This window comes from Neovison vison, chromosome 5 (genome assembly GCF_020171115.1).
Source record: "Neovison vison isolate M4711 chromosome 5, ASM_NN_V1, whole genome shotgun sequence".
Classification (NCBI taxonomy): domain Eukaryota; kingdom Metazoa; phylum Chordata; class Mammalia; order Carnivora; family Mustelidae; genus Neogale; species Neogale vison.
The window spans coordinates 13,237,587-13,263,513 of record NC_058095.1 but is presented as its reverse complement, the minus strand read 5'-3'; the positions used below and the strand labels follow the sequence as shown (position 1 = coordinate 13,263,513).

At 39.7% G+C, this 25,927-nt stretch overlaps 1 protein-coding gene across 4 annotated transcripts in view; it reads left to right on the top strand.

Moving 5' to 3' along the window:
- The window catches only part of HELZ (helicase with zinc finger), a 162,834-nt gene that overhangs the window by 116,258 nt on the left and 20,649 nt on the right, over positions 1-25,927 (top strand). For all 4 annotated transcript variants that reach the window (XM_044247592.1, XM_044247589.1, XM_044247591.1 and 1 more), the window contains 7 exons: positions 5,511-5,562; positions 6,276-6,466; positions 8,244-8,451; positions 14,991-15,070; positions 19,504-20,074; positions 20,479-20,719; positions 21,923-22,439. In XM_044247592.1, the coding sequence (XP_044103527.1) occupies positions 5,511-5,562; positions 6,276-6,466; positions 8,244-8,451; positions 14,991-15,070; positions 19,504-20,074; positions 20,479-20,719; positions 21,923-22,439 (1,860 nt within the window). The remainder of the gene's footprint in view (positions 1-5,510; positions 5,563-6,275; positions 6,467-8,243; positions 8,452-14,990; positions 15,071-19,503; positions 20,075-20,478; positions 20,720-21,922; positions 22,440-25,927) is intronic.

Here is a 25,927-nt window from a genome sequence, read left to right as displayed (position 1 = left end):
AGATGAATGAATGAAGCTTAAGAAAGAGCTTATACAAAAGGTCAGAGGTGTGAGAGAGTGGGCTCTGCAGGGACCAGCGAGGAGTTTAGGGTGTGTGGGGAATCCAGGTCAAAATTTTTATATTTTACTGTTTTTTTTTTAATTAAAATATTGTAAAATCATTATATTCTTTGCACATCCTTAACTACAATAGAGTAAACTCTTCTTACAGACTTGGGAATGGAAGCATCAGTTTACGTGCAATAGGTCAGCCAGTTTCAAGCCAGGGTCCAAACGTGGACTGATCGCAAGCAAGATCCTGCAGTTTGCTCTGTGTTTTCCTTGTAAAAGTGAAGTAAATAGAATATGTTCAATCCACTTGCTTTTCTAAAAACCATAAACTCCCTGAAGGCAGAAATCCAGTTCTGTATACTTTTTATGGCCCCTAATGCCTTGCCCCACACTTTGTATGTAGTGGCTGCTCCGTAAATATTTGATAAGTGAATAATGGTTACGGTGCATCCAGGAAAGTGTAGTGTGGCCTTTCTCTCTCTCTTTCTTTGTGGCTTTTCTCTTTTAATAAGAGGATTGTGTAATTAAAGGCCAAAGCAGCCATCGCCCTGGTTTTTTTTTTTTTTACTTTTTAGAAAATACTCTTCACTGATGCCACAGATACCATCTGTTGTTTCTGTCACTAACACAGCGGTTCATCAAATTATTTATACACCTGGCTATTTAAAAATATTGATTATTTATAGCATGTCTGAGAATACTCAGTAATTTTTTTTTTTTTAAAGATTTTTTATTTTATTTATTTGAGAGAGAGAGAGAGACAGTGAGAGAGAGAATGAGCGAGGAGAAGGTCAGAGAGCGAAGCAGACTCCCCATGGAGCTGGGAGCCTGATGTGGGACTCGATCCTGGGACTCCAGGATCACGCCCTGAGCCGGAGGCAGTCGTTCAACCAACTGCGCCACCCAGGCGTCCCGAATACTCAGTAATTTTAAATAACTGAGATGTAGTAAGCAAGAGGTTGTTTTTGTCACTTTATCTCCTTCTCTCCCCAGGATTTTATTTTACTTCCATTAAATTGTTTTGAGGTTTGCATTTGTACTAGAGTCTTGTTTTATTTCACTTTCTGTTGTAGGAAGTTTCAAACAATCATAAGTAGAATAGTATAATGAATTCCCTCTCCTTTTTAAAGATTTTATTTATTTGAGAGAGAGTGAGTGCACATGAGCATGACCATTAATGGGGGGGAGGAGCAGAGGGACAAGCAGACTCCCCGCTAAGCACGGAGCCCAACTTGGGGCTCAGGCCCAGGACCCTGAGATTATGACCCGAGCCAAAGCCCAAGAGTCAGATGCTCAACCTACTGAGCCCCGCAAGTGGCCCTCTGTCGTCTAGGTTTACTAATTACCAACTTAAACTTATCTCATCCCCCCCACCAGATCTACACACTGGAAAATTTTGAAACAGATTCCCGATATTTTATTTCATGTGCTAGAGTCTTTTGATGAATGGAGATATACTTTGTTGTTAGAAAAGGATGCTATTTATGAAAACGTGATACTAAACCATACAATTTCCCCTTAAGTTTTCCTTAATGTATAGCTTTATATTAAAAATTAGTATTGTTGATGTTAGACTACGATTTAAGTCCCAGTCGGATTTCCTGGAGATGCAGTCGTCAGAAGCCTGGCCGATAGTTGAAAGTTCTCCAGGACGTGCTTGCTCTGGGTTGTGTTTGGCGACGAAAAATGGCCCGAGCTGTTTAGCAGTCACATAACTTTATGCTAAGAGGTCCGTTCTGTGATGGTGTTAGCAAAGGTCCAGAATGTTTGGGCTCTAGGAGCCGCTTGTCTGAGCTGGCCCTTTCTTGCCTTCCTCTCTGCAGGCATTGTTTATTGCCAGGAGCCTGCAGAATTAGCACAGAGAAAAGCAATTTGCCTGTTTTCATTCCACTTACTCTGAGGGCATTTGCTGGGAGCAGCGTTGGGAAGCTTTGCTAAAATGGAACAGATTCATTTGCGCACACTCTGAAAACCAGTCGGAGCAGAGATAACACTCAGAAATGGATTCTCTGAAAAGACCATACCATTATTTTATAGATTTTAGTTGGGAGTTGTTTTCATCATCCGTCCCTAGCTGCTCACTGTCCAGACATCAGAAAACATGTCAGTCTGTGTACGTCCGTAGCCTCAGTGCCCATCCAGGGGTAGACGTGTGTTGGGCCTCATTAACATCTGTTGAATGCGTAAATGGAAAACGATGTGTAAAAAAAGAAACATTTGACTTAACAATGATGGAGTAAAAAGTCCATATGAACTATGTTGACACGCGCTGTATTTGCTTATAAAAATCCTGACATTCTACTAAAGGTACACAGACTTTATTATTGGAATTATCACTGTGGAATGACTTTCATACATAGTTAGTGCTAACCCTCCTGCTACGTTATTATTTGTTTATAAGCTACCAAACACCATGTGATTTTTCTATGGACCAAGTATATTTACTGCCCTACAGCTGCATGCTGAGTCAAAGAGTCCGAGGAAAGTTTCTCCTGCACTGAACCGTACAGAGTGTTGAATTATACTTGTAGAGGTGCATATCTTTTTACATGATAGGCCTCAGTTGCTTCTTAAGTTAGCTTATCCTCCAACCCTGAGTGCCGATGCATGTTGTCTGGCCTGCTTCCAGCTTCACAGTGTAGGGTTAACCTAGACTGTGGTTATTCTTTGTGTTGGTTTCCTCTTATGGCTGCAACAAATCAGCACAAACTTAGTGACTTTAAACAACACAAATGTATTATCTCACATTTCTTTGGGCCACATGTCCATGCTGCCTTGGTTGGTTTCTTGATGTTGGGTCTCGAAAGGCCAGGGTCAAGCAAGGTGTGGGCTGACTGGCCCCTTATCTGGAGGCTCTGGGAAGATTCTGCTTCAGAGTTCACGAAGATTCCAGTGTCTTGTGGTTACAGGACCAACATCTTTATTTCCTTGCCTGCTGGTGCATTCTTAGCTTCTGGAGCCTTCTCTCCCATTCTTGGATTTGGCCCTTGTGTTGTCTCAGAGTCACCAAGGATGTATTAAATCCTTCTCTCCCTTGGAATCTCTGACTTCCTCTTTTTGCCACATCTGTCTGATTCCAGCTGGGGAAACTTTTCTGCTTTTAAGGCTCATGTGATTAGAGTGGGTCCACCCGGGTAATCTAGGATAACCTCCTTATTTCAAATACACCACTTAATTATATCTGCCACATAACATAGGACAGTCATGGATTCCAGGGATCAGGGTGTGGATGTCTTGGGGTGCTGCTTGTACCACACTGACTGCATCACTGGTTTCTCTGCATGCTGCACAGTCACCCCTGCTTGATGGTTCATTAGAGGCTAAGAAATCTAAATGGTGTGCTACCCTTTTGGAACAGTCTTACCTCCTTTCTTCTGTCCGTGTATGTGCCCCAACCGCTCTTGATGTCACTTCTGATTGCTTCTGCTTCTGATCTTCGACTTACCCCTGCCGTCTCTGCTGCCTGCCACGCTCACCTTTTCGTGGTTTCTTCTTTCTTCTGCCCTGCTTTTCTTACTGCTCCTTTATTCCTCAGAAGTTTGTTTTTTCTAGCTACTGCCGATCACTGGGAACATTCTCCGGATTAATGGACCGACTGTGATTCTTAATGGACTGGCTGTGATTCTTTTTTGAGTGTTTCTTTCTGACTCTCTAAGAGTTGGAGCTTCCTTGCCCTTGTCCCCTCATGACGAGCTTACCTGACCACATGCCTTTAATGTTTAGTGCTGACCTGAATAATTAACACTGCCGACAGATAGGGAGATAAATGAAGTGTCACTGTATTTTGCTTTGGTCAGGAAGAAATTTCTTTTCCTGTTGTAGATGTTATCCACCCCTAGATGTTAGGTACAGATAACAGATTGTATCTGTCTAAGGGTAAGTTGTATAACATGCTACTTGTGTTGTATCATGGCTTTGTGTGTTACATGGAGCCAATAGAACGACAAATTTTTTTAAATCCAGAAATTCAGAACCATTGTCTCTTCAAATACTGTTTCTGCCCTAAAGTCATCCCATTTAATGATACGTGAGTCTAGCATTGCTTATTTAATAAATCTTCGGATGATGGACATTTAAGTTGTTAACATATAACACACATATAAACAATGCTGTGGTGAACATCTGTGCCCAAATCCAGTTATTACTTCATTTGGATAAATTCCTGAAAGTGCAGTTATTGGGTTAAAACGTGTACATTTTTGATGCTTCTGGTAATGTTGGCAAATTGCTTTCTAGAACATTTGTACGCTCTCTTAAGCAAATTGTGCCAGTGTCTTTTCCTGTTTCTTCAGTAAATTTTACACTTGAAGTTGCCATGAATCATGCTTGAAATATCTTTTTTTTTTTTTTCCAAAGATTTTATTTATTTATTTGACAGAGAGAGATCACAAGTAGGCAGAGAGGCAGGCAGGGCGGGGGGTGGGGTGCAGGCTCCCTGCTGAGCAGAGAGCCCGATGCGGGGCTCCATCCCAGGACCCTGGAATCATGACCCAAGCCAAAGGCAGAGGCTTTTACCCACTGAGCCATCCAGGCACCCCCATGCTCGAAATATCTTAAGTCCCAAACCCATGTTTATGTTCACATGGTTGTTTTGAAGGTTTTCATCCTCAGGAATTGAAGACTGATTTTTTTCCCTTGAAAAGCAACTTTTCTTTTTTAAAGAGATTGTTTATTTATTTTTTTGACCAAGAGAGACACAGCGGGAGAGGGAACACAGGCAGGGAGAGTGGGAGAGGGAGAAGCAGGCTTCCTGCCCAGCAGGGAGCCCAATGCAGGGCTTGATCCCAGGACACTGGGAACGTGACCTGAGCTAAAGGCAGACACCCAACTACGGAGCCACCTAGGTGCCACCTAGGCGCCGTGAATAGCAACTTTTCATTTCATCATTTAATTAATAGAAAATTTGTAGAGAAGCTGTAAAGGAGTAGAATTTAGTTTCAGTCACATTGATTATTTCTTTTTATTTAAAAAATAAACATTATTTATTTATTCATTATTACTCACCTAAGCAAAGAATTTTAGATACCCTTAATTTGAAAGCTGAGAAAATTAGAGGCCTAGTACCATGACTTAATATTTATTTATTCACTTTTAAAAATTTATTTATTTGAGAGAGTATAAGTGGGAAGGGGGGCAGAGGGAGGCGGAGAAGCAGACTCCCCACTGAGTAGGAAGCCTTCATGGAGGTTGATCCCAGGATCCTGAGATCATGACTTGAGCCAAAGGCAGACACTTAACTGACTAAACCACGCCAGGCACCCCGTGACTTAATAGTTAAAAAGAAAGTTGGCTCAAAGCAGTCTGGTGGTTATTAATTACAGACTCGCAATCTTTGAGTCTTAATTGTTGCTGTATATATTTAATTTGCATAGGATTAGGAAAGTGGTTACTGTTCTCTTAATATTAAATGTGTTTAAATTATTATAATTATTATAATTCTGGTTTTTTTTTCTGTAAAGGGGAAAAACCTCCATCATACCCAGAATGATCATTTCCAGAACGATGGAATTGGTAAGTGGAAAATTAGCCCTGTGATAACTTGCTTTTATTGTATAAGAGATTTACCTCCAAACTTCACACACACACACTTTGGAACTCACTGAACTATTTCATTCAACACAATAAATTCAACACAATGTAAATTCTTTGTTATGCTGTTACTGAAAACATGTGATTTGTACCTAGAAGTTTGAGGAAAAACATTTAAACCTATGCAACAAAAGTTTCTGGAACATACTTATATTCTCCAAATGTTGGGTCATTGAAATTTCAAGATGAAGTTTATTTAAACAATTTAAAATGTTATGGAAGTATGCTTTAAAAATAATAATTGCTTAACCTTCATTTTGCTTGTGGCTATATTACAGTTGTAAGCCAAAACTTTGTTGTGAAGGGTTGCATATATTTTCCTAGTCTTAGAAGAATGTTTCCCTGAGCGTGTATGGTTTTCTCGAAAGACATACCTCTAGCTTCTTGGAAGACATTTACAATTACACTAGTTTACAAAGGAATACTTTGTATATCTCAAGCTCATTTTAGGGAACCTTGTAAAATGGTAATTTTTTTTAATATGTTTTATTCTTCCACATTGGTATATTTCCTCGATTATCAGATATCTTATGGCAAACTTGGGAAATGTATTTTGCTGTTGGTGATTTAAATTATTCTTGTCTAGAGAAATGTGAACAACTACTGAGTGCATTCTCTCTCTGTTTATATTTCAGTTCAGCCCAATCCTTCTGTACTTATTGGCAATCCTATTAGAGCATATACTCCTCCACCCCCTCTTGGACCTCATCCAAATTTGGGGAAATCTCCAAGCCCTGTTCAAAGAATAGATCCTCACACTGGGACAAGTATTCTTTACGTACCTGCTGTCTATGGAGGGAATGTAGTTATGTCGGTGCCTTTACCTGTAAGTGGACATTTGAGATACTTTTTATTGAATAAAATAAAATAGGCTTCACTAAATTAGTGACTATCCCAGATCGTGTTCTGCCTTTTTAAAAAAATTTTTTCAATGCCTGTAGACTTTTAAAGCAGCTCATTCTTTAACCATCAGAGTTTGAAATGACCAAAGAAATATGACTTGTTGCTTACAGTTGGTTATTTGCCAGTGGTTATGAAGAAATCTGTTAATTGGCTGTTTTGATTGAAAAGCCTTTGTATTCTTTTAAAATAGGAAAATTGAGCTGAAAGTTAACAGAGCTAGTAAATTGGTCTCTTGTTTTATAAAGTGATGCTTTATTTTATCTTTTACTTTTTTATTCTTACATAATTCACTAATCCTTCCTAAGAAATAATAGTTTTGCGGAGGAGACAAAGAAGCTTGGGTTAGTCTAGCTCTCTGGATCTGAATTTATCTGAGAAATTTCCCTCCTTATGAAATTTTACTGGTACTTAAAAACATTATTAAATCCTTTCTAAGACAATAGGTATTTAGAGGGCTTGAATCTTATGAATGGATAATGGAAACCCATTTTTATTCCTTTAAGATTCTTTAATATTTTTGTAATTTTGCTAGTTTGCTAATATAATAACATTTCTAAATTCAGGAATTTTAGCCTAGAAAATATATCTTTCATTTAAGGCAAGTGTTGTAATTTCAGGCAGAAGTGATTATTGCCAAAGATTTTTGGCACTCCCTCCCCACCAAAATGGAAAATGGCCATGATGTAAACCATATTGATCACAATAGTTTACAATTACAGTAGCCAGTGAGAGTAACTGTCAGTAAGAAATACGTAATTCATGCCCACTCCCCATAGACCTTCAATTTTAGCTGACTTATTTCTTCCCAGACAGCCTGGCAACATTATATCATTTGCTTTAAATAGTAAGTCCCTTAGGATTTATATTTCATTTTACTAGGTCAGGAGGCTTTTATTATAGAAGATTTTTTTTAAGAGTCTGCATGTAACAGTTACATTACTGTAAGATGGGGCAGTAGCTTAGGTGTCATTGTTTCTCCTTTTGCATTAGCATGCAGAGATTATATGTTTAGATACACCTAAAGAAATGTTGTATTTCTGTGGTTTAAGGGAAGAGGAATTAATCAAAAGCATTAATTTAACTAACAGACTGTTGGAATTTTGCCTCAACAAATGAACATGAAATGATTGGGTTATTCCTGTAAAATGGAATATGTATATTATGCATTATGTGTATTCTGTATTTTGTGTCAAGACACCTTAGACTAAATTCTAAATTCTTTCTGAAGTTTTCCCTTGTTCTTTCATTTAGTCTATTAAACTATGTAACTATGTGGTTATAGTTTAAAAAGTGATTTTCTTGGTAATCTATGGCATGTATACATTCATATTGAGGAGAAATGATTCAGGATAATAAAATGATTTAACGTGTCAAGGAATAATTATCAATTTTAAGTCTTCAGTTTCTTCCAAACACGAAAGATGATCCATTTCCCCTACACCCTAAAGAATCAGGGAGCCAATTTTTTTTTTTTTTTTTTTTTAAGAAGCCAGTTTTTGACCAGTTAAGATGTGGTAGTAATTCTGCCAATTGCTACAATTAGCATTGACTTTGTAGTTCTTCATTTTGATAAAATTGACATCTGTGTGTGTGTGTGTGTGTGTGTGTGTGTGTTTGCTTTTCCCTAATCAACAGCCCTGTGGGAGCTTGCCTTTCAGAATGTACTTAATGCAGTTATTTTATTTCTTGTAATAACCTAGGTACCATGGACAGGGTACCAGGGCAGATTTGCAGTCGATCCTCGGATCCTTACGCACCAGGCAGCAATGGCCTACAATATGAACCTCTTACAGACACACGGACGGGGGTCTCCCATACCGTATGGCCTTGGGCACCACCCACCCGTCAGCATAGGGCAGCCGCAAAACCAGCATCCGGAGAAGGAGCAACATGAGCCAAGTCGAAATGGTGAGCTGCTCGGCTGTTCTCAGGTTCCCAAATTGGTCATATGCCTGCTTGTATCAATGTACAAAGTTCTTTTAACAGTATAATTATTATTATTTTTAAAACTATTTATTTATTTATTTATTTAGAGAAAGCATGGGGAGGGACAGGGAGAGGGGGAGAGAATCTCAAGCAGACTTCCTGCTGAGCATGGAGCCCAACACAGGGCTCATTCTCACGACCCTGAGACGGTGACCTGGGCCGAAACCAAGAGTCAGTTGCTCAGCTGGACTGAGCCACCCAGGTGCCTAATATTTCAAGTGTTTTCAATGATAATTATTTACAATTGAGATGGAAACTCCTCTCTTGTTAAACATTTTTATTGACTCCTTTACTTTTGTGCTGTACTAGACACGAATGCTATCTTGATTTAAAGTAGTCCTTATGTAAAGCACAGTCCCATGTCTATTTGAATCATAAATAAGGAAAAATTACCCAGTCTGTTTTTTAAAGTCAGGTTTATTGAGGTATAATTTATATACAGTAAAATCCAGTTTTAAAATGTACAGTTGATGTGTTTTGACAAGTACAGAGAGTTGTTCACCACTGTCAGCATCAAGATATAGGATATTTACATAACAGAATGTTCCCTCATATCCCTTTGTCGTCTGCCTCCTTCTCCAAGCCCCAGCCCTGGGCAGCTACTAATTGTAGTTTTGTCTTTAGTATGTCATGTTATTGGAATCATAGAGCATATAGTTTTGTGTGTCTAGCTTCATTCACTTAATGCTTTTGAGATTCATTCATGTTGCCTGTGTCAGAGGTTGTTCCTTTCACTGTGGGTTAGTATTCTGTTCTATGATGCACCACAGTGCTTTTATCTACCCATCAGCTGATGGGCAATTAGTTATTTCTAATTTTTGGCTCTTATGGATAAAGCTGCTGTGAACACATGTATGAACATATGGTTTTCATTTCTCTTGGGTGTATACCCAGGAATAAGATTGATAAGCATATTATAAACACATAGGTGACTTTATAAGACACTGCCATGCTGTTTTCCAAGTGGCTAATCCATTTTTTATCTCAGCTAGTAATGTATGAAATTTCCAGCTGTTCCACATTCTCATCAGCACTTGGTGATGTCAGTCTTTTTTAATTTTACCCTTGCTAGTGGGTATCTGATAGTATCTGATCATAGTATTAGTTTGCATGTTCCTAGTGACTAATATTGTTGAATATCTTTTCATTGGACTTATTTGCCCTCTGTATATCTCTCATGAAGTAGATCTCTCATTTGTATTTTTGCCCATCTTTTTTATTAGTTTGTTTTATGAAGTTGTAAGAGTTCTTTATACCTTCTGGATACAAATCTTTAATTAGGTACATGTTTTGAAATACTTTCTCCTAGGATATGGCTTGCCTTTTCATTAACAGTATCTTTCAAAGAGTATAAGGTTTTACTTTTGATAAAATTCAGTTGATCCATTTTTTTCTTCTTTGAGTCATGTTTTTGGTGTGGTGTCTAAATTTCTTTGATCTATGTTTTGTTTTATTTATTAATTTATTTTTTCCCCAATAAGTTTCATAGTTTTAGCTCTCACTTGGGTCCTTTTTTTTTTTTTTTAAAGATTTTATTTATTTATTTGGCAAACAGAGATCACAAGCAGGCAGAGAGAGAGGAAGGGAAGCAGGCTCCTTGCAGAACAGAGAGCCTGACGCGGGGCTCGATCCCAGGACCCTGGGATCATGACCCGAGCTGCAGGCAGAGGCTTTAACCCACCAAGCCACCCAGGTGCCCCACGTAGGTCCATCTTGAGTTAACTTTTATATGGTGTGAGGTAAGAATTGAGGCTTTTGTTTTTGTTTCTATAAGTGTGTGTGTATATGTATATAGCACTATTTGTTGACAACACTGTCCTTCCTCCGCTAAACGCAGTGGCTTTGTTGAAAATCATTTGACCACATATATTAAGTCTCTGTTCTGTTCTGTTCTGTTGCTGCACATGTTTATGTGTATGCCAGATGTGCTGTCTTGATTCCTGTAGCTTTATAAAAGCCTTGACAGCAGGTACTATGAGTTTTCTAGCCCTGTCCCTTTTCAAAACTCTATTCCAGCCTCTTTGCATTTCCACATACATTTTAGAATCAGCTTCTCAGTTTCTACAAAAAAACCCTCCTGGGATTTTGATTGGGACTGTGTTGATCTGTAGATCAGTTTAGGAGGATTGACATCTTAACAGTATTGAGCCTTTTTTTTTTTTTTTTTTTTTAAGTTTTCGGTATAAGACTCTTGCACATACTTTGTTACAGTGAAAACTTAAATTAATATAGGTATTTAGTGTTACAATTTTCCTCCTTAGTAGTTTATCCCACAAATTCTGATCTATTTTCATCAGTTGCATACACTTTCTAATTTCACTTGAAATTAGGTCCATGGAATATTTAGAAAGGGGAGTTTTAGTTTCCAGTTACTAGGGATCGTCTAAGAATTTTTATGTTACTGATTTCTACATTAATTCCATTGTGATAAGAAAACATATTTTGTATGACTCAAACTGTTATTTAGTGAGATTTGTTTTGTGGCCCATAATTTGGTGTATCTTTGCAAATGTTCCATGTTTACTTGAGAAGAATGGAATGCTCTGTAAATGTTACTTAGGTCAAGTTGATTGATAGAATTGTGTAGATCTACTATATTCTTGCTGATTTTCTGTCTGCTTTTTAAAAAATACGTATGAGAGGAGAATATTGAAATCTCCAAGGACAGTTGGCATTTGTCTCTTTTTTCTTTAAGTCTTGCTTGATTAATTTTGAAGTTCTCCTATTAGGAGCATCAACATTTAGGATTATATGCTCTTGATTAATTAACTCTTGTGATTTTGGAATGACTTCCTTTATCCCTGGTAATAGTCTTTGCTCTGTGATCTACTTTGCTTAATATCTAATGTAATCACTTTAGCTTTCTTTTGACTAGTGATGTCATGGTATATCTTTTTTGACCTTTTTCTCTTTTCTTTCTTTTTCTTACCTATTACTTTTAATCTCTTTGTGTCTTTATATTTAAAGTGCATTTTTTGGGGCACCTGGGTGGCTTAGTTGATTAAACTTCTGACTCTTGCTTTTGGCTCAGGTCATGATCTCAGGGTCATGGGATTGAGCCTGGCTTCAGGCTCTGCACTCAGTTCAGAGCCTGCTTGAGATTAGGATTTTTTCCCTCTCCTTACCTCTTCTCTCATGCATGCTCAGTCTCTCTCAAATACATAAAATCATTAAAGTGCATTTGTTTTATTTATTATTTTTTTAAAGATTTACTTATTTGAGAGAGAGAGAGAGAGGTGGGGTGGGGCGAGGAGAGAGAGAGAGAGTCCTAAGCAGACTCCCATCTGAGCATGGAGCCCTATGTGGGGCTCAGTCCCACGATCCTGAGATTCTGAGATAATGACCTGAGCCAAAACCAAGAGTTGAGTACTCAGCCCACAGAGCCGCCCAGGTGTCCTTACAGTGCGTTTATTTTAGATGGCATATGGTTGGCTGTTAGTCCAATGTAACAATCTCCGCGTTTTAATTGGGGTGTTTAGACCATTTGTACTGTATGTGGTTACATAGTTAGCCTTGATTTTATCATCTTGCTATCTATTTTTTTTTAAGATTATTTATTTATTTATTTGACAGACAGAGATCACGAGTAAGCAGAGAGGCAGGCAGAGAGAGAGGAGGAAGCAGGCTCCCCGCTGAGCAGAGAGCCCGATGCTGGCCTCGATCCCAGGACCCTGGGATCATGACCTGAGCCGAAGGCAGAGGCTTTAACCCACTGAGCCACCCAGGCGCCCTTGCTATCTATTTTTAATTTGTCCAATCTGTTTTTTATTTCTCCTTGACTTTTTTCCTGCCTTCTTTTGGATTAGTTGAATAAATTTTTTTTTATTCCACTTTATCTCCTTTTTTGGATTATTAGCTATAACCCTTTATTATTTTAGTATTTGCTTTAGAGTTCATAGTATACATCTTTAACTTCTCACAGTGTAATTTATATTCTTTCTGATGTATATTTTACCACTTCATGTACAGTAAAAGAACCTTATAATATTTTAGTTTTTCCTCTCCTGGCTTCTATGATATTATTGTCATGCATTTTACTTTTACATATGTTATACGCCCAACGTTGTTATTATTTTTATTTAAATGGCCAAGTATCTTTTTAAAGAGTGTTAAAGAAGAGTAATTTTTTATATCTATCCATGTAGGTAGCATTTCTGGTAATCTATTTTTTTCTGTATATTGATGTTTTCATTTGATAGAATTTTCCTTATGCCTGAAGGGCTTTTCTTTTCTTTTTTTTTAAAAGATTTTATTTATTTATTTGACAGAGAAAGCGAGAGCACAAGCAGGCAAAGCAGCAGTGGGAGAGGGAGAAGCAGGCTCACCACTGAGCAGGGAGCCTGATGCTGGGCTTGATCCCGGGACTCTGGGATCATGACCCGAGCCAAAGGCAGACACTTAACGACTGAGCCACCCAGGCGCCCCATGAAGGACTTTTCTTAACATTCCTTTTTCTTCATGCCTCTTAAGTTTGGAGTTTTGTAGAACTTCTTAGATCTGTGGATTTGTAGTTTTCATCAAGTTTGGAAAATTTTGACCTTTATTTCTTAAGATATTTTGTGTCTCATATCCTCCTGGCTTCTTCAGGAATTCCAACTACCCAAATATTAGGCTGATTAAAGTTTCCCCACGGTTCATGGATGCACTTTCCTTTTTTTTTCTCTTTCTTTTTCTTTTTTCTTTTTGTGTGGTTTCTGTTGCATATGCCTCAAGATCACTAAATTTTTATTCTACAGTGTCTAATCTGCTAGTTCCATCCAGTGTATATCTCAGACATTGTAGTTTTCATTTCTTGAAGTTTAGTAGTAAGCATATTCTGGCATGAAAATTCATTTTATAAATTTCTAGTGGCTTTTCTAAAAGAGTGATGTATGTATGTATGTATGTATGTATGTATGTATGTATATATTTATAAGTAGACTTCATGCCCAGTATGGAGCCCCATGCAGGGCTTGAACTCATGACCCTGAGATCAAGACCTGAACTGATAACAAGAGTTGGGTAGTTAACCAACTGAGCCACCTAGGTGCCCCATAAAAGTGTTTTTTTTTTTTTTTAAGATTTTATTTATTTATTTGACAGAGGGAGACACAGTGAGAGAGGGAACACAAGCAGGGGGAGTGGAAGAGGGAGAAGCAGGCTTCCCACTGAGTAGGGAGCCTGACGCAGGCTCGATCCCAGGACCCTGGGATCATGAGCCGAAGGCAGATGCCCAACGACTGAGCCACCCAGGCGCTCTTGCCCATAAAAGTGTTTTTAACCAAGAACTCAAATCAGGGAGTTTTTTTCAAGGAATTTAAAATATCCAGCAGTTAATTCTTACAGATTAAAATCCTTTTACATGTGTGGGGTGCCTGGATGGCTGTCGGTTAAGCATCTGGCTTGATTACGGCTCAGGTCAAGATCTCAGGGTCCTGGGATTGAACCTTCTATCAGGCTCCGTGCTCAGCTCAGAGTCTACATCAGTTCCTCTCCCTGTGCCCCTCCCCTTGCTCACTCGCTCTCTCTGTCTCTCTCAAGTAAATAAATAAAATACTAAAAAGAGAAAAATAAGATCCTTTCACGTGTATGAAATTTATTTAATTCTATTATAATTGTGATTCTTAAAAAAATCTTCAGAGAAAGACCATTATCATATGATCTCCCGATATGAGGAATTTGAGAGGCAAAGTGGCGGTTTTGGGGGGTAGGGAAGGAAAAAAAACAAGATGGGATCGGGAGGGAGACAAACCATGAGACTCTTAATCTCACAAAATAAACTGAGGGTTGCCAGGGGGAGGTGTGTAGGGAGAGGGTAGTTGGGTTATGGACACTGGGGAGGGTATGTGCTCTGGTGAGTGCTGTGAAGTGTGTAAACCTGGCGATTCATAGACCTGTACCCCTGGGGCAAATAATACATTATATGTTAATAAAAAATAGAAAAAAAATCTTAATTTGCTTCCTTTACTATTTATCATCCACTTGTATTTAATTTGCTCTCTATTACTTTTAAGCAGTTTAACTACATCCCTTTCAGAATACCTGTTCATTTAGATTCCTTTGTTCAATTGGGTTGGCATATTATTTGGATTTTGCTTAATTGCATTTGTGAATGACCAAAGCATTGAGCCTTTATAAACAGGCAAGAAGCCAGTGCTTTTTGTGCATCCAGTTTAAGAAAACAAGGCTCCGAATTCCTGGAGAATGGACAGTTATCTTTGAAGTTATTTCATGTTTTAAGGTTATTCCTTTATTTGCGCTTTTGTTTTGACAATGAGGTTTGCTTTAATTATAAATTTTCTTTCTTGCAGGGAAACTGCAACTCTGAAACTTTAGAGAAAGCAAATCCCAAGCAGTAGTATAAATCGAAGTAATGGGTGAACAATGTTCAGAATATTCTGCTTCTGTCTAATAATTGTTAGTCATTGGAAATGTAACATCCATTGGAAACAATTTATAAGAATTTTAAAATATTTTCTTAGGTAAAAGTGATACAAATAATCCTGGACCTGAAATTAATAAGATTCGAACACCAGAGAAAAAGCCTACAGAATCAAAACAGGTATGCTGCTTACGTTTGGTGAATGCATTGTCCTAATGGATTTAGTCTGATTGATCACCTTGGAATCTTAATGTTTTAAAGAAAATTTTCTATCTTTTTATGTGTGTCTTTTATGTTTATTGTTTCATGAGGATCTGGTGGGTTGTGTCATGCCTCTCTCCCTTCACCTTTTCTTTGTGGCTACGTTATCTGATTTATTTGTATACCTTCCTCAAATTGTGTTATTCAGTGATAGACTTGAATTTAGAGCCTTTCCGTGACAAAGTACTAAGTGAAGACACAGCTTGCAGATGTGTCATTGAAAATAATCTCAGCCTGCAAAGAGTTGTTACAGTGAAGAAGGAAGACTTCACTTCCTTAAGTAGCTTTAGCTTATCTTGTCCTCTTAGTACATCTGCTGTGTAACTCCTTAACCTTTTTAATTGAAGTATAGTTGACGCACAATGTTACATTCATTTCAGGTGTACAACATAGTGATTCACTGAGTCTGTATGTTCTGCTTACTCTTCATAGTGCAATTACCATCTGTCACTGTACAACGCTATTATAATACCACTGAGTATATTCCCTATGCTGTGTCTTTTATACCCATGACTTATTCATGTCATCACTAATCCTAAACTCTTTACCCACCCATTCTTCTACTCTCCTTGCTTCTGTGCTTGTGAATGAATTCGGAACAAGCAAACCATTGGTTGAATTAGTGCCACTGGAAATCTCTAAGATTTTATTTATTTATGTGAGAGAGAGAAAGAGAGAGAGAGAGACACACACACAAGTGGAGTGAGGGGAAGAGAAAGGCAGACTCCCAGCTGAACAGGGAGCCTGATGTGGGGCTCAGTCCTGGGACTGTGGAGTCATGACCCGAGCTGAAGCAGATGCTTAACCGACTGAGCCATCCAGGTTCCCTTCGGGTGACCAACTCTTAGGAACCCACTTAAGCTGTAGTCTTACTTGTCTTTTCTGCGGTTTTTGTTACTATTTCCTGCTTCTTTCTTCTTGACCATCTTGTTTCTTTTGGTTTCTTTGACATGCATTTCTACTTTTCACAACTCTAACATGACCTGTCTCTTTTCTAAGTTCCTGCCCGCCCGCTTCCCATCTGTCCCTAGTCCTTATGTTGGGGTTTCCCAGGGTTCTGTCACTGTCCTACACCTCTCTGCACTCTATGATTCCTCACTGTAAGCTAGGTCAGTTCCATGGTTTTAAATCTCTGCTGCATGATAATGACTTCCAAATCTGTATTTCCAACTTCAGCTGGCTTTAAGCTACGGTTCTCTATGTTCAGTGACTTATGTCCCATCAGCAGCTCTGACTCACAGTTTCTACAACTGAGAAGACTTAGTGCCTGCCGGAGGAGGACAGATGAGGCAGCCAGCGGCACTTCCTGCAGAGTCCGAGCGGAGCTGCCGTCAAGTGGAGGTTCTGTGTGTGTGGAAAGGGACGCAGGGAGAGAACAGGCGGCAGGGAGGATGCTGGGGCAGCCCTTGTGGTCGGAGGTAGCGCAGGACGCAGTCTCCCACAGGAGCCTTGGGTGCCATGAGAGCAACCGAAGCCCAGGTAGCCAAGTGTCTCTTGTGTCCGTGTTTTAAAATTTCTCATGATCTTTCCCTGTTCAGGAACTAGGCAACCTGGTAGATGTGTTTGATTTTCTTTCCATACTGATGCTTTGTCCTAGGGCCTCGGGGCAAGCCACTTCCTAGCTCTCCTTGACTCAGTGCCTCAGTATTGAGAGGGAAGTGATGGAAGAGAATGTAATTCTGGTAGTAGTCTAATTCTCAGGCTCCTTCAGCCGGTACGGCCCTCTGTGCTGCTTAGCCCACTGTAGAAGCATAGAGCAGCACAGTGTGTTCATTTATTATTATCTTTTTTAAGATTTTGTTCGTTAGAGAGAGAGGTAGAAAGCACACAGGGGGAAGAGCCAAGGAAGAGGGACAAGCAGACTCTGTGCTGAGCACAGAGCCCAGTGTGGGGCTGGGTCCCATGCCCCTGAGATGACGACCTAAGCCAAAACCAAGAGTCAGATGCCCAACTGACTTAGCGACTCAGGCGCCCCGAGTATCATAGTCTTTGTATTTTCTTTTTAAAGATTTATTTACTTATTTGGGGGGGGGGTCAGAAGGAGAGGGACAAGCGGGCTCCCGGCTGAGTGGGGAGCCCAAGTAGGGGCTGGCTCCCGGAAACTGAGATCGTGACCTGAACTGAAATCAGGAGTTGGCAGCTTAACCGACTGAGCCACTCAGGCGCCCCACCGAGTAGCACAGTCTTGATTTAAGCTTCTGTGACCGGCCTAGCTTCTGGTCCATGTCAGAGTCAGAAGTGAAGGAGGCAGCTTATCCACAAACAACCTTGACATCTAATCATGATCTCCTCGACGTGATCTGAGTAAGCTTTCCAACAGTATCTTATAGAAAGATGCATATCCCAGCTAAATGTAGCATCAGTCATCAAAAAGATGAAGATTTATGGGGGACAGCGTTTGTTGGTAAAGAGCCTTAAGTAGGTTCTGAAACTTTTTTTTTCTTATTTTGCAGATAAAGTGTAATGATTTAATATATGAAGCTCAAATCTCAGCTCATTGTAGATTAATGACAACTCATTATTGAAGACCTCCATGTTTATAATGTCACTGTGGGTAACGGGCTCTGAGACATTCAGAGAGCAGGCACTGCAGCGGCTCGGGAAGACTGGGATGGAATTGTCATTCTTCTCATTTCATTTTCTAGACAATTTATTTACACCCAGTCATCTTAAGGACCTTATTGGCCAAATTCAGTGGCAGTCCATGGGAGCTAGTGATGAGAGATGAAAAGGCCCTGGAGGCATGATGGGCTCATCTCAGCCATTGGTGTGATCGCTTGGTTGCCGGGGGCACCTCGGGGGCAATTCAGGAACAAGCTGCTTGTTCTGGGTTCTTGACAGTGGTCAATTCCGTGTTCAGCTTGAGAGCCTTTGGGGAGGCAAGTCCTCTGCAGTCCCCAGTGACGATTTTCCACACTGAAACCTAGAAGGAGATTGATATACCAGAGCAGCTCATTGAGTGTTTAGACAGAGATGGGAAAGAAAAATTGCTTCTTTCCACCTTATATTTCAGTTTTCACACTGTCACCACTTAAGATCAAACTGGGATTTTGGAAGGATGACAGTACTCCCTGGCTTACAAATCTTTGGTAGCTTACCACAGTTTACATACAGGATTAAAAATGTTTATTCTCAGCGCTGAATCATTCAGGGTCTTGTGTAATTGGGCTCTAGCAGTTTTATCTGATGTCAGGAAGGGGAAAACTCACATCTTAACAAGTGAAGTTGTAGCTCTGTGTGTATACAAAGCTTCTCGTGCTCCTTAAATCTGCCATATTTTTCTCCTTCCCCCTCTCCTTGGTTAAGCTGTTACCTTTACCTAGAGTGTCCTTCCCTCATGGGTAAATTCCAGCTCTTTGTGCAAGACTCAGTTCACACGCCATAGCCTTTGTGACACCACCTCTCACTGTCTCAGGCACTAGGATCTCTGATCACATCCTTTCGCGAACCCCTCTAATTTTGTGTTTACTTGTGGGTATCCTCTACTGGACTCCAAGCCTGGGCTTTGCAAACTTTTCCTGCAAAAGGCCAGATAGTACATCTTCAGGCTTTATGGCCGTATGGTTTTTGTGGCGGTCTCAGCTCTGCCACTGCGGAGAGAAAGCGGCCATAGACTGTACGTCAGCGAATGGGGGTGGCTGTGTTCCAGCAAAACTTTCACCGCAGAAATCTGGTGGGCTGGAAATGGCCTGGGGACCATCATTTGCCAGCCTTTGCTATAAGCTCTTGAGGGTACAAACTAAGTCCTCTTACTCCCTTCTTAATCTCCAGCACAAGGTCGAGTGCCCTGGGTAGGCTCTCAGTAAATGTTTGTTGAGAGAATAAATGTCAGTACCAAATGGCAAGAATTGACAATCAGACTGGTTATACAAAGGTGATGATAAAGTACTTACTTATTTGTTCACTTCACAGTTGTTTAAATTGAGACAAGTCTTTTTAAAATTAATATAGATATATTTGAAGAGAGAGATGTATAAAAACAATAAAATTGGAAGGAAAGGACACATTTGAATGATTTATATCAGAAGGAGATAAATGGTTATCTTTCCAAGGAAGAAAGTGTGAAATTAAAAATAATGTTTTTTTAAAGAATGGAAGTGGGTATGTTAATAAGATGGCAATATCTCTTCTTATGACTCAAATATAATATGCTTTTTTTTTTCCTGTTTCATCTTTTCTAATTTAAAAAATATTTATTCCCTCACTTGATTGTCAGAAGGTGATTGGGCCCCTGCTCTGAGCTGTGACTGGTAACAATCTATCCTACCCTGGAGATGTGCTGGGGTGGACAGGTGGAGAGCCACAGGACCCAGATATTCCATAGTTAAGAAAGACTTCTTATTTTTTTCTAGATTGATTTGGAATCCAATCCACAGAACAGAAGTCCTGAGTCGCGTCCTGGTGTGGTTTATCCCAATACCAAATTTCATCGCAAAGATAATCTCAACCCAAGACACATAAATCTTCCTCTCCCGGCTCCCCATGCACAGTATGCCATCCCCAGTCGTCATTTTCATCCCCTTCCCCAGCTGCCCAGACCACCGTTTCCGATTCCACAGCAGCACGCCCTGTTAAATCAGCAGCAGAGTAATTTGCCTGAACAACCAAATCAGATGCCACCCCAGCCAAATCAGGTAGTCCCGCCGCCGAATCCGCTGAACCAGCTGACTCCGCAGCCGCCGCCTCAGCTTTCTCCTGCCTATCAGGCAGGACCCAACAGCGCTTTCTTTAATAGCGCCGTGTCTCACCGCCCGCAGTCCCCACCCGCAGAGGCTGTGATCCCCGAGCAGCAGCCGCCTCCCATGCTGCAGGAAGGCCATGGTCCTCTGCGAGCCATCGCACAGCCCGGCCCCCTCCTTCCGTCACATCTGAGTAACTTCACTGATGAGAACCCCCCGGGATTGCCTGTAGGGGAGGCTTTAGGTAAGTTCTCCTGTCACTGCGGGACGTGACAAAGACAGAGATTATTTCCTTAAATTTGCATGTACTGTGCAATATTAATTTGGGTCAGGATTGATTCAGTTCTTCAAACAGTGGCAGCAAAAATCAGTCGCTTAGTGTGACAGGCAGAACCTTGTTCCAAACGCTGTTTGCTGTCGCGCATCCAGGTGATGCCAGTCTCCGGGATCACGTAGGTAAGGAAGAGCCTCGCCGCCATTACCGTGACCTTAGTTACGGGCAAATTTAGGAAATACCCCAAATGGTGGGCATTTCTTTGTCTCTGTGAAGAAAATCTGGTTGTAAAAACACTTGAGTAGCTTGAAACCCCAAATGAACCCGAAACCCCAAAGGCGTGAAAATTTAAACTCTTCCCAAATATCTTGCAGATCGTATGCACGGGAGCGTAGCTCTAGAAACACTAAGGCAGCAGCAAGTGCGGTTCCAGCAGTGGAACGAGCATCAGGCCTATCTCGGTCAGGGCAGTATTCCGTACCCGCACCATCACCGCCCGCATCCTCACCTCCAGCACCTTCCTCAGACGCCCATTGGATTGCATCAGCCCCCAGTGAGAGCAGAGTGGAAGCTCCCTGGCAGTGCCGAAGATGAAGCAGAAACCACAGACACCAGGTACTTCGGCAGAGTAAACATAGCCTCGGAAGCGTGGCCCACGCCCCCTCCCCCCACACACTGTGTTCTTCCTTGGGTGTCGTCCTTTTAGCCTCAAGTTGGGATATTGTCCCGAAGATGCTGGATGCTGGCCTTCTAGGCACATGGTACACAGTTCTAATGATTGACTCTAAAAGATAGAGAATCGTTCAGAAGTAACTGGGGCAAATCTGGGTATGGACAGTCCGTTGTGGATTGAAAATTAATGTGGCTCCTTGCTTTGTGGCTCTCCTGAGAAAACTAGACTGTCACTGTATGTTTTTCCTACTTAGTAGTCATACATGAATGGACACAGAAGTAAGTTAAAAATGTTAAAAATGAGAAGTGTGTCATCAAGTTTTTTTCCCCTGTCTGCACAGAATTCTGTCTTTTTTAACTGTAAACGTTTATGAGTGTTCAGTCCTTAGTCCAAACTTGTTTTTATGGCCAGTGTCATATGACTGCAGTGAAGTGTTTCCTGATCCCTCTGAACAAGGCCCACCACAATGGTGACTTTTCGTAACCGCCAGTTATCAAAGACATGTAGACGCAAGGACAGGTTTTTTTTAAGACTTTATTTATTTGAAAGAGAATGAGAGAGAGCGCAAGCAAGAGGCAGGGAGTGGCAGAGGGAGAAGCAGACTTTCTGCTAAGCAGGGAGCCTGATGCGGGACTCCCAGGACCCCAGGATCATGAACTGAGCCGAAGGTGGTTGCTTAACCGACTGAGCCACCCAGATGCCTGAGACAAGGACAGTTTTTAATGCCAAGGGAAAAGAAAGAAATCAGGTACTTGGACATATTTAGTGCCTCCCACTCAGCATCTATTGCCTGTTAATGATCACTTTTTTTTTTTTGAAGACTTTATTTATTTATTTGGAAGAGAGAGAGAGCCCACATGCGCAAGCGAGGGGGAGAAGCAGAGGGAGAGGGACAAGCAGACTCCACACTGAGCGTGGAGCCCAACATGGGGCTTGATCCTGAGATCCTGAGCTGAAACCAGGAAAGAGTCCGACCAAATGATCCACCCAACTGCCCTTGATGCTCACTTTTGAGATTAATGTTAATTCTAACAAAGTATTCTGATTTGTCTGTAAAAATTAACATGTGTAGTTGACTAAAGCTCTCCTTGATGTGACAGAGCTTTTTTGTTTTCTTTTCCTCATATTTCATCGTCTTTATGTAGGTTTCAAGACTTAATCAGAGAACTGTCTAATCGTGATCAAAGTGAAACACGGGAACTAGCTGAAATGCCACCACCTCAATCAAGACTTTTGCAATATAGACAAATTCAGACTAGGAGCCCACCAGCAGTCCCATCTCCCCCATCCAGCACAGACCACAGTAGCCACTTTTCTAACTTTAATGACAACAGCAGAGACATTGAAGTAGCCAACAACCCAGCATTTCCACAGCGCCTACCGCCCCAGATATTCAGCTCGCCTTTCTCGTTGCCATCTGAACACCTTGCCCCTCCTCCCTTGAAATACCTGGCACCTGACGGAGCATGGACTTTTGCTAACTTACAACAGAATCACCTAATGGGGCCGGGTTTTCCCTATGGCCTACCTCCATTGCCGCACAGGCCACCGCAAAACCCTTTTGTACAAATACAGAATCATCAACATGCTATTGGTCAAGAGCCATTTCACCCATTGTCATCTCGAACAGTATCTTCTTCTTCGCTCCCTAGCTTAGAAGAGGTAAATGTCTTTCTTTTCCTTTTTTTCCTTTTGGGATTAAATTTTTGTGAAAAGTAATCATATATATTGATTTGATGAGAATGGTGAACAGGTCTTACTGAATTTAAAAGTCTTTTCAAGATAATCTTTTCTTGGAATTTATTTTAATTTCTCCTTTTATTGTGGTATTTCAGGCTTTGTAGAATCGTCATTATTGTTGAAACATGCCCCTTAGATTCTTTTGTTGCTGTTTTAGAACATTCAACATCTGATTGACCTGAGGAGGCAGCCTTTTGTTCAGTCTAATCTGGGCAAATGGTTTCTGGTGATTCGTCTTTTTACTTAAGTTACATTTGTCAGTTATAAATGTGTTAATTAAGCCTTAAGTAGACGCTGGCTTTTTCAGCCAGGGGTGAATTCCTAGTGCAGTGCTTCTCCTGGCACTCACTCTGGTGCTTTCTCACTTAACCTGGGGCAGTTGAGAAGTGTTAGTACTGATTCCTGCGTGTCAGAATGGGCGGTGTATTTAACGTGGAATCCACTCTGCTCAACTAGGCATTTTAAGGTAAACTGGATTTTTATCTTAAAATAGTTAGGTATTTCTAGGGAGCATCTATATGGACCTTCACTGATATGAAAATCCTACTAATCCCAGGTATAAATCTTTCAAAATGGTACCACTGATGTAGACTATAAACGTGTTGTCTAGCTGGTCCCCTTAAGTTTGCAGTGATTAAAGATGGGAATGTAGAAAGCTGGTTGTGGTCCTTATCAATCACACTTGTCTTCTTATTAAAATGGGGTAAACATTTACAACTTTGATATGTGAAAGATATCTTTTTGACATTAGCTTTATTTTGGCTGTTCCTTGTTGATTTCTAAAGGCTTTTAAAAATAATTCTTGTGTTTTGCAGATTTTTCTGCTGTACCTGCTGATTAAAAAGTCAGGTTTTGATAGGGATGGTTCTGTATCTTATTTGTAGAGTTTTGGAGGTAATTTGTTCATGTAGTTCCAGTAGGTATTGTTTGCCTCATCTGGTTTAATAACTGTCATGCAAACAACTTACCTGCCACCTTGGGCTCCTAATACAAATTGTAAGCATAAAATGAATTGGTATCTGTATATATGTATTGTGGGGATCTAGAAATTTGGAACCATACTTTTAAAGATTTGACACATATCTGACATTTCAAGTTATAACAGAGGGGCTTAACAGCTAAGTGGTAATGTAATTTTCATTTAGATGGTGTTTTCTATATTTACCTGTGTAGTTATTTCTGATAAAACTCATATAACAAAAAATTCACCATTTCGACCATTTTAAGGTACTATTTAGTGGGTTTTAATAGATATACAATGTCATGTAGCTGCTCTCTTAATTCCAGATCATTGTTGTCACCCAGAGAGAAACCTGTAACTATTAAGTAGTTGCTCCCTAATCCTCCCTGCCTCCCATCCCTAGCAACTCATAATCTACTGTCGGTCTCTGTGGAGACATTTTATATAACTGGAATCATCCAAAATGTGGCCTTCTGGGTCTGGCTTTTCCCTTTAGCATGTTTTTGAAGCTCGTGCCCATTGTAGCACGTGTCAGTACTTCATTCCTTTTCATGCCTGAGTTATATTCCACTGATGGATTTGCCACCATTTGTTTATCTCTTCATTGATTGATGGATATTTGATTTGTTTCTCTTATTTTGCTATTACGAGTAGTGCTACCGAACAAGTTTTTGTGTGAAAGCTTATTTTTTGTTCTTTTATTTATGTACCTGGAATTTCTGGGTTGTCTGGTAACTCTATGTTTGAGGAGATGTCAGGCTGTTTTCCACAGGGCCTTGTACCATTTTTACATTCCCAGTAGTGTTGTATGAGGTTCCAGTATCTCCTTTTTAAAAAAAAAATGATAGCCATTTAGTGGGTGTATAGTTCTATCTCTGTGGCTCTGATAGGCATTTCTCTAAGGACTAATGATGCTGAGCGGTACCGTATGTGTATCTTCTTTGCAGAAATGTACATTCAAATCCTTTATCCATTTAAAAAAAAAACGGTTGGTTGCCTTTTTGTTACAGAGCTTTGTAAGAGGTTCTAGATACCTTCTGGGTACTTGATTCTTATCACACATAAGATTTGCTGTATTTTCTCCTTCGGTAAGCTTGTCTTTTCACCTTCTTAATAGTATCCTTTTATACACAAAAGTTTTTAGTTTGGGAAAAGTCCAATTTATCTGTTTTTTGTCATTGTTGCTGTTTTTGTTACTGTGGTTTTGATGTCATACCTGAGAAACTGTTGCCTAATCCAAAGTCATGGAGATGTATGTCTACCTTCCTTAATCTCATAGTTTTAGTTTTTACATTGAGTTCTATGACCCTTTTTGAGTTAGTTCTTGTGTGTTATATAAGGTGATGACAGATCCATTATTTTCCATGTTGGTTATCCAGTTTTCTCAGCAACAGTTATCGAAAAGATTTTTCATCCATTGAATGGTCATGGCAACCTTGTCAAAAATCAGTTAACTGTAGATGTTTGGGATTACTTGTAGGCTTTCAATTTGTTCATTATTGTTGATGTCCTTATTCTCTACTGCACTATCTTGTATACTGTATCTTTGTAGTGAGTTTTGTATTTGGAAGTATGGTTTTGTACTTTGTTCTTTTTCAAGATTGTTTTGACTGTTCTGGGTCTCTTGAATTTCTATATGAAATTTAAGATCAGTTTGTAAATTTCTGCCAAAAAAAACCCCCCCAAACTAGCTGGAATTTTAAGAGAGATTGCTTTAAATCTGTAGATTAAGTTGAAGATTATTGTCATCTTAACAACATTAAGCCTTCTGGTACCTGAACATGGGATATCTTTACATTTATTTAGGTCCTTTAAAATTTTTCTTTAACAGCATTTTGTTATTGTCCAAGTATAAGTCTCACACTTCTATCCTGAAGTAGTTTACTCTTTTAACTGCAATTATAAACAGAATTGTTCTCTTAATTTCAGTTTTGTATTGTTCATTACTAGTGTACAGAAATATAATTATATTTATTATATATCTGGAAATTTGCTGAACTGTTAATTAGCTCTAATAGATTTTTTGTGGATACCTTGGGATTTTTTTTTTTTCGTATAGAAGAAAATGTCTGCAAATATATCTTTGTTCTTCCTTTCTAATCTGGTTGTGTTTTCTTTTTCTTGCCTAATTGCCCTGGCCAGAACTCAAGTATAATGTTTAAAGTACTTATTTGGTAAATTAGAGAAAAGCAAGTATATCAAGGGTGAGGTTTTCAAATGTCCTTGTGTTTTTGATTTCTGATTTCATTCCATTGTGGTTGGAGAAGATAGTTTCTGTAATTTTAATCTATTAAAATTTATTGAGATTTGTTTTATGGTCCAACATACTGTCTTTCTTGGAGAATGTTTCAGGTGCATTGGAAAACCATGAGTATTTTGTTCTTGTTGGTTGGAATGTTCTATAGTTGTGTTAGGTCTGTTTGGTTTGTATTTTTCAAATTTTCCATTT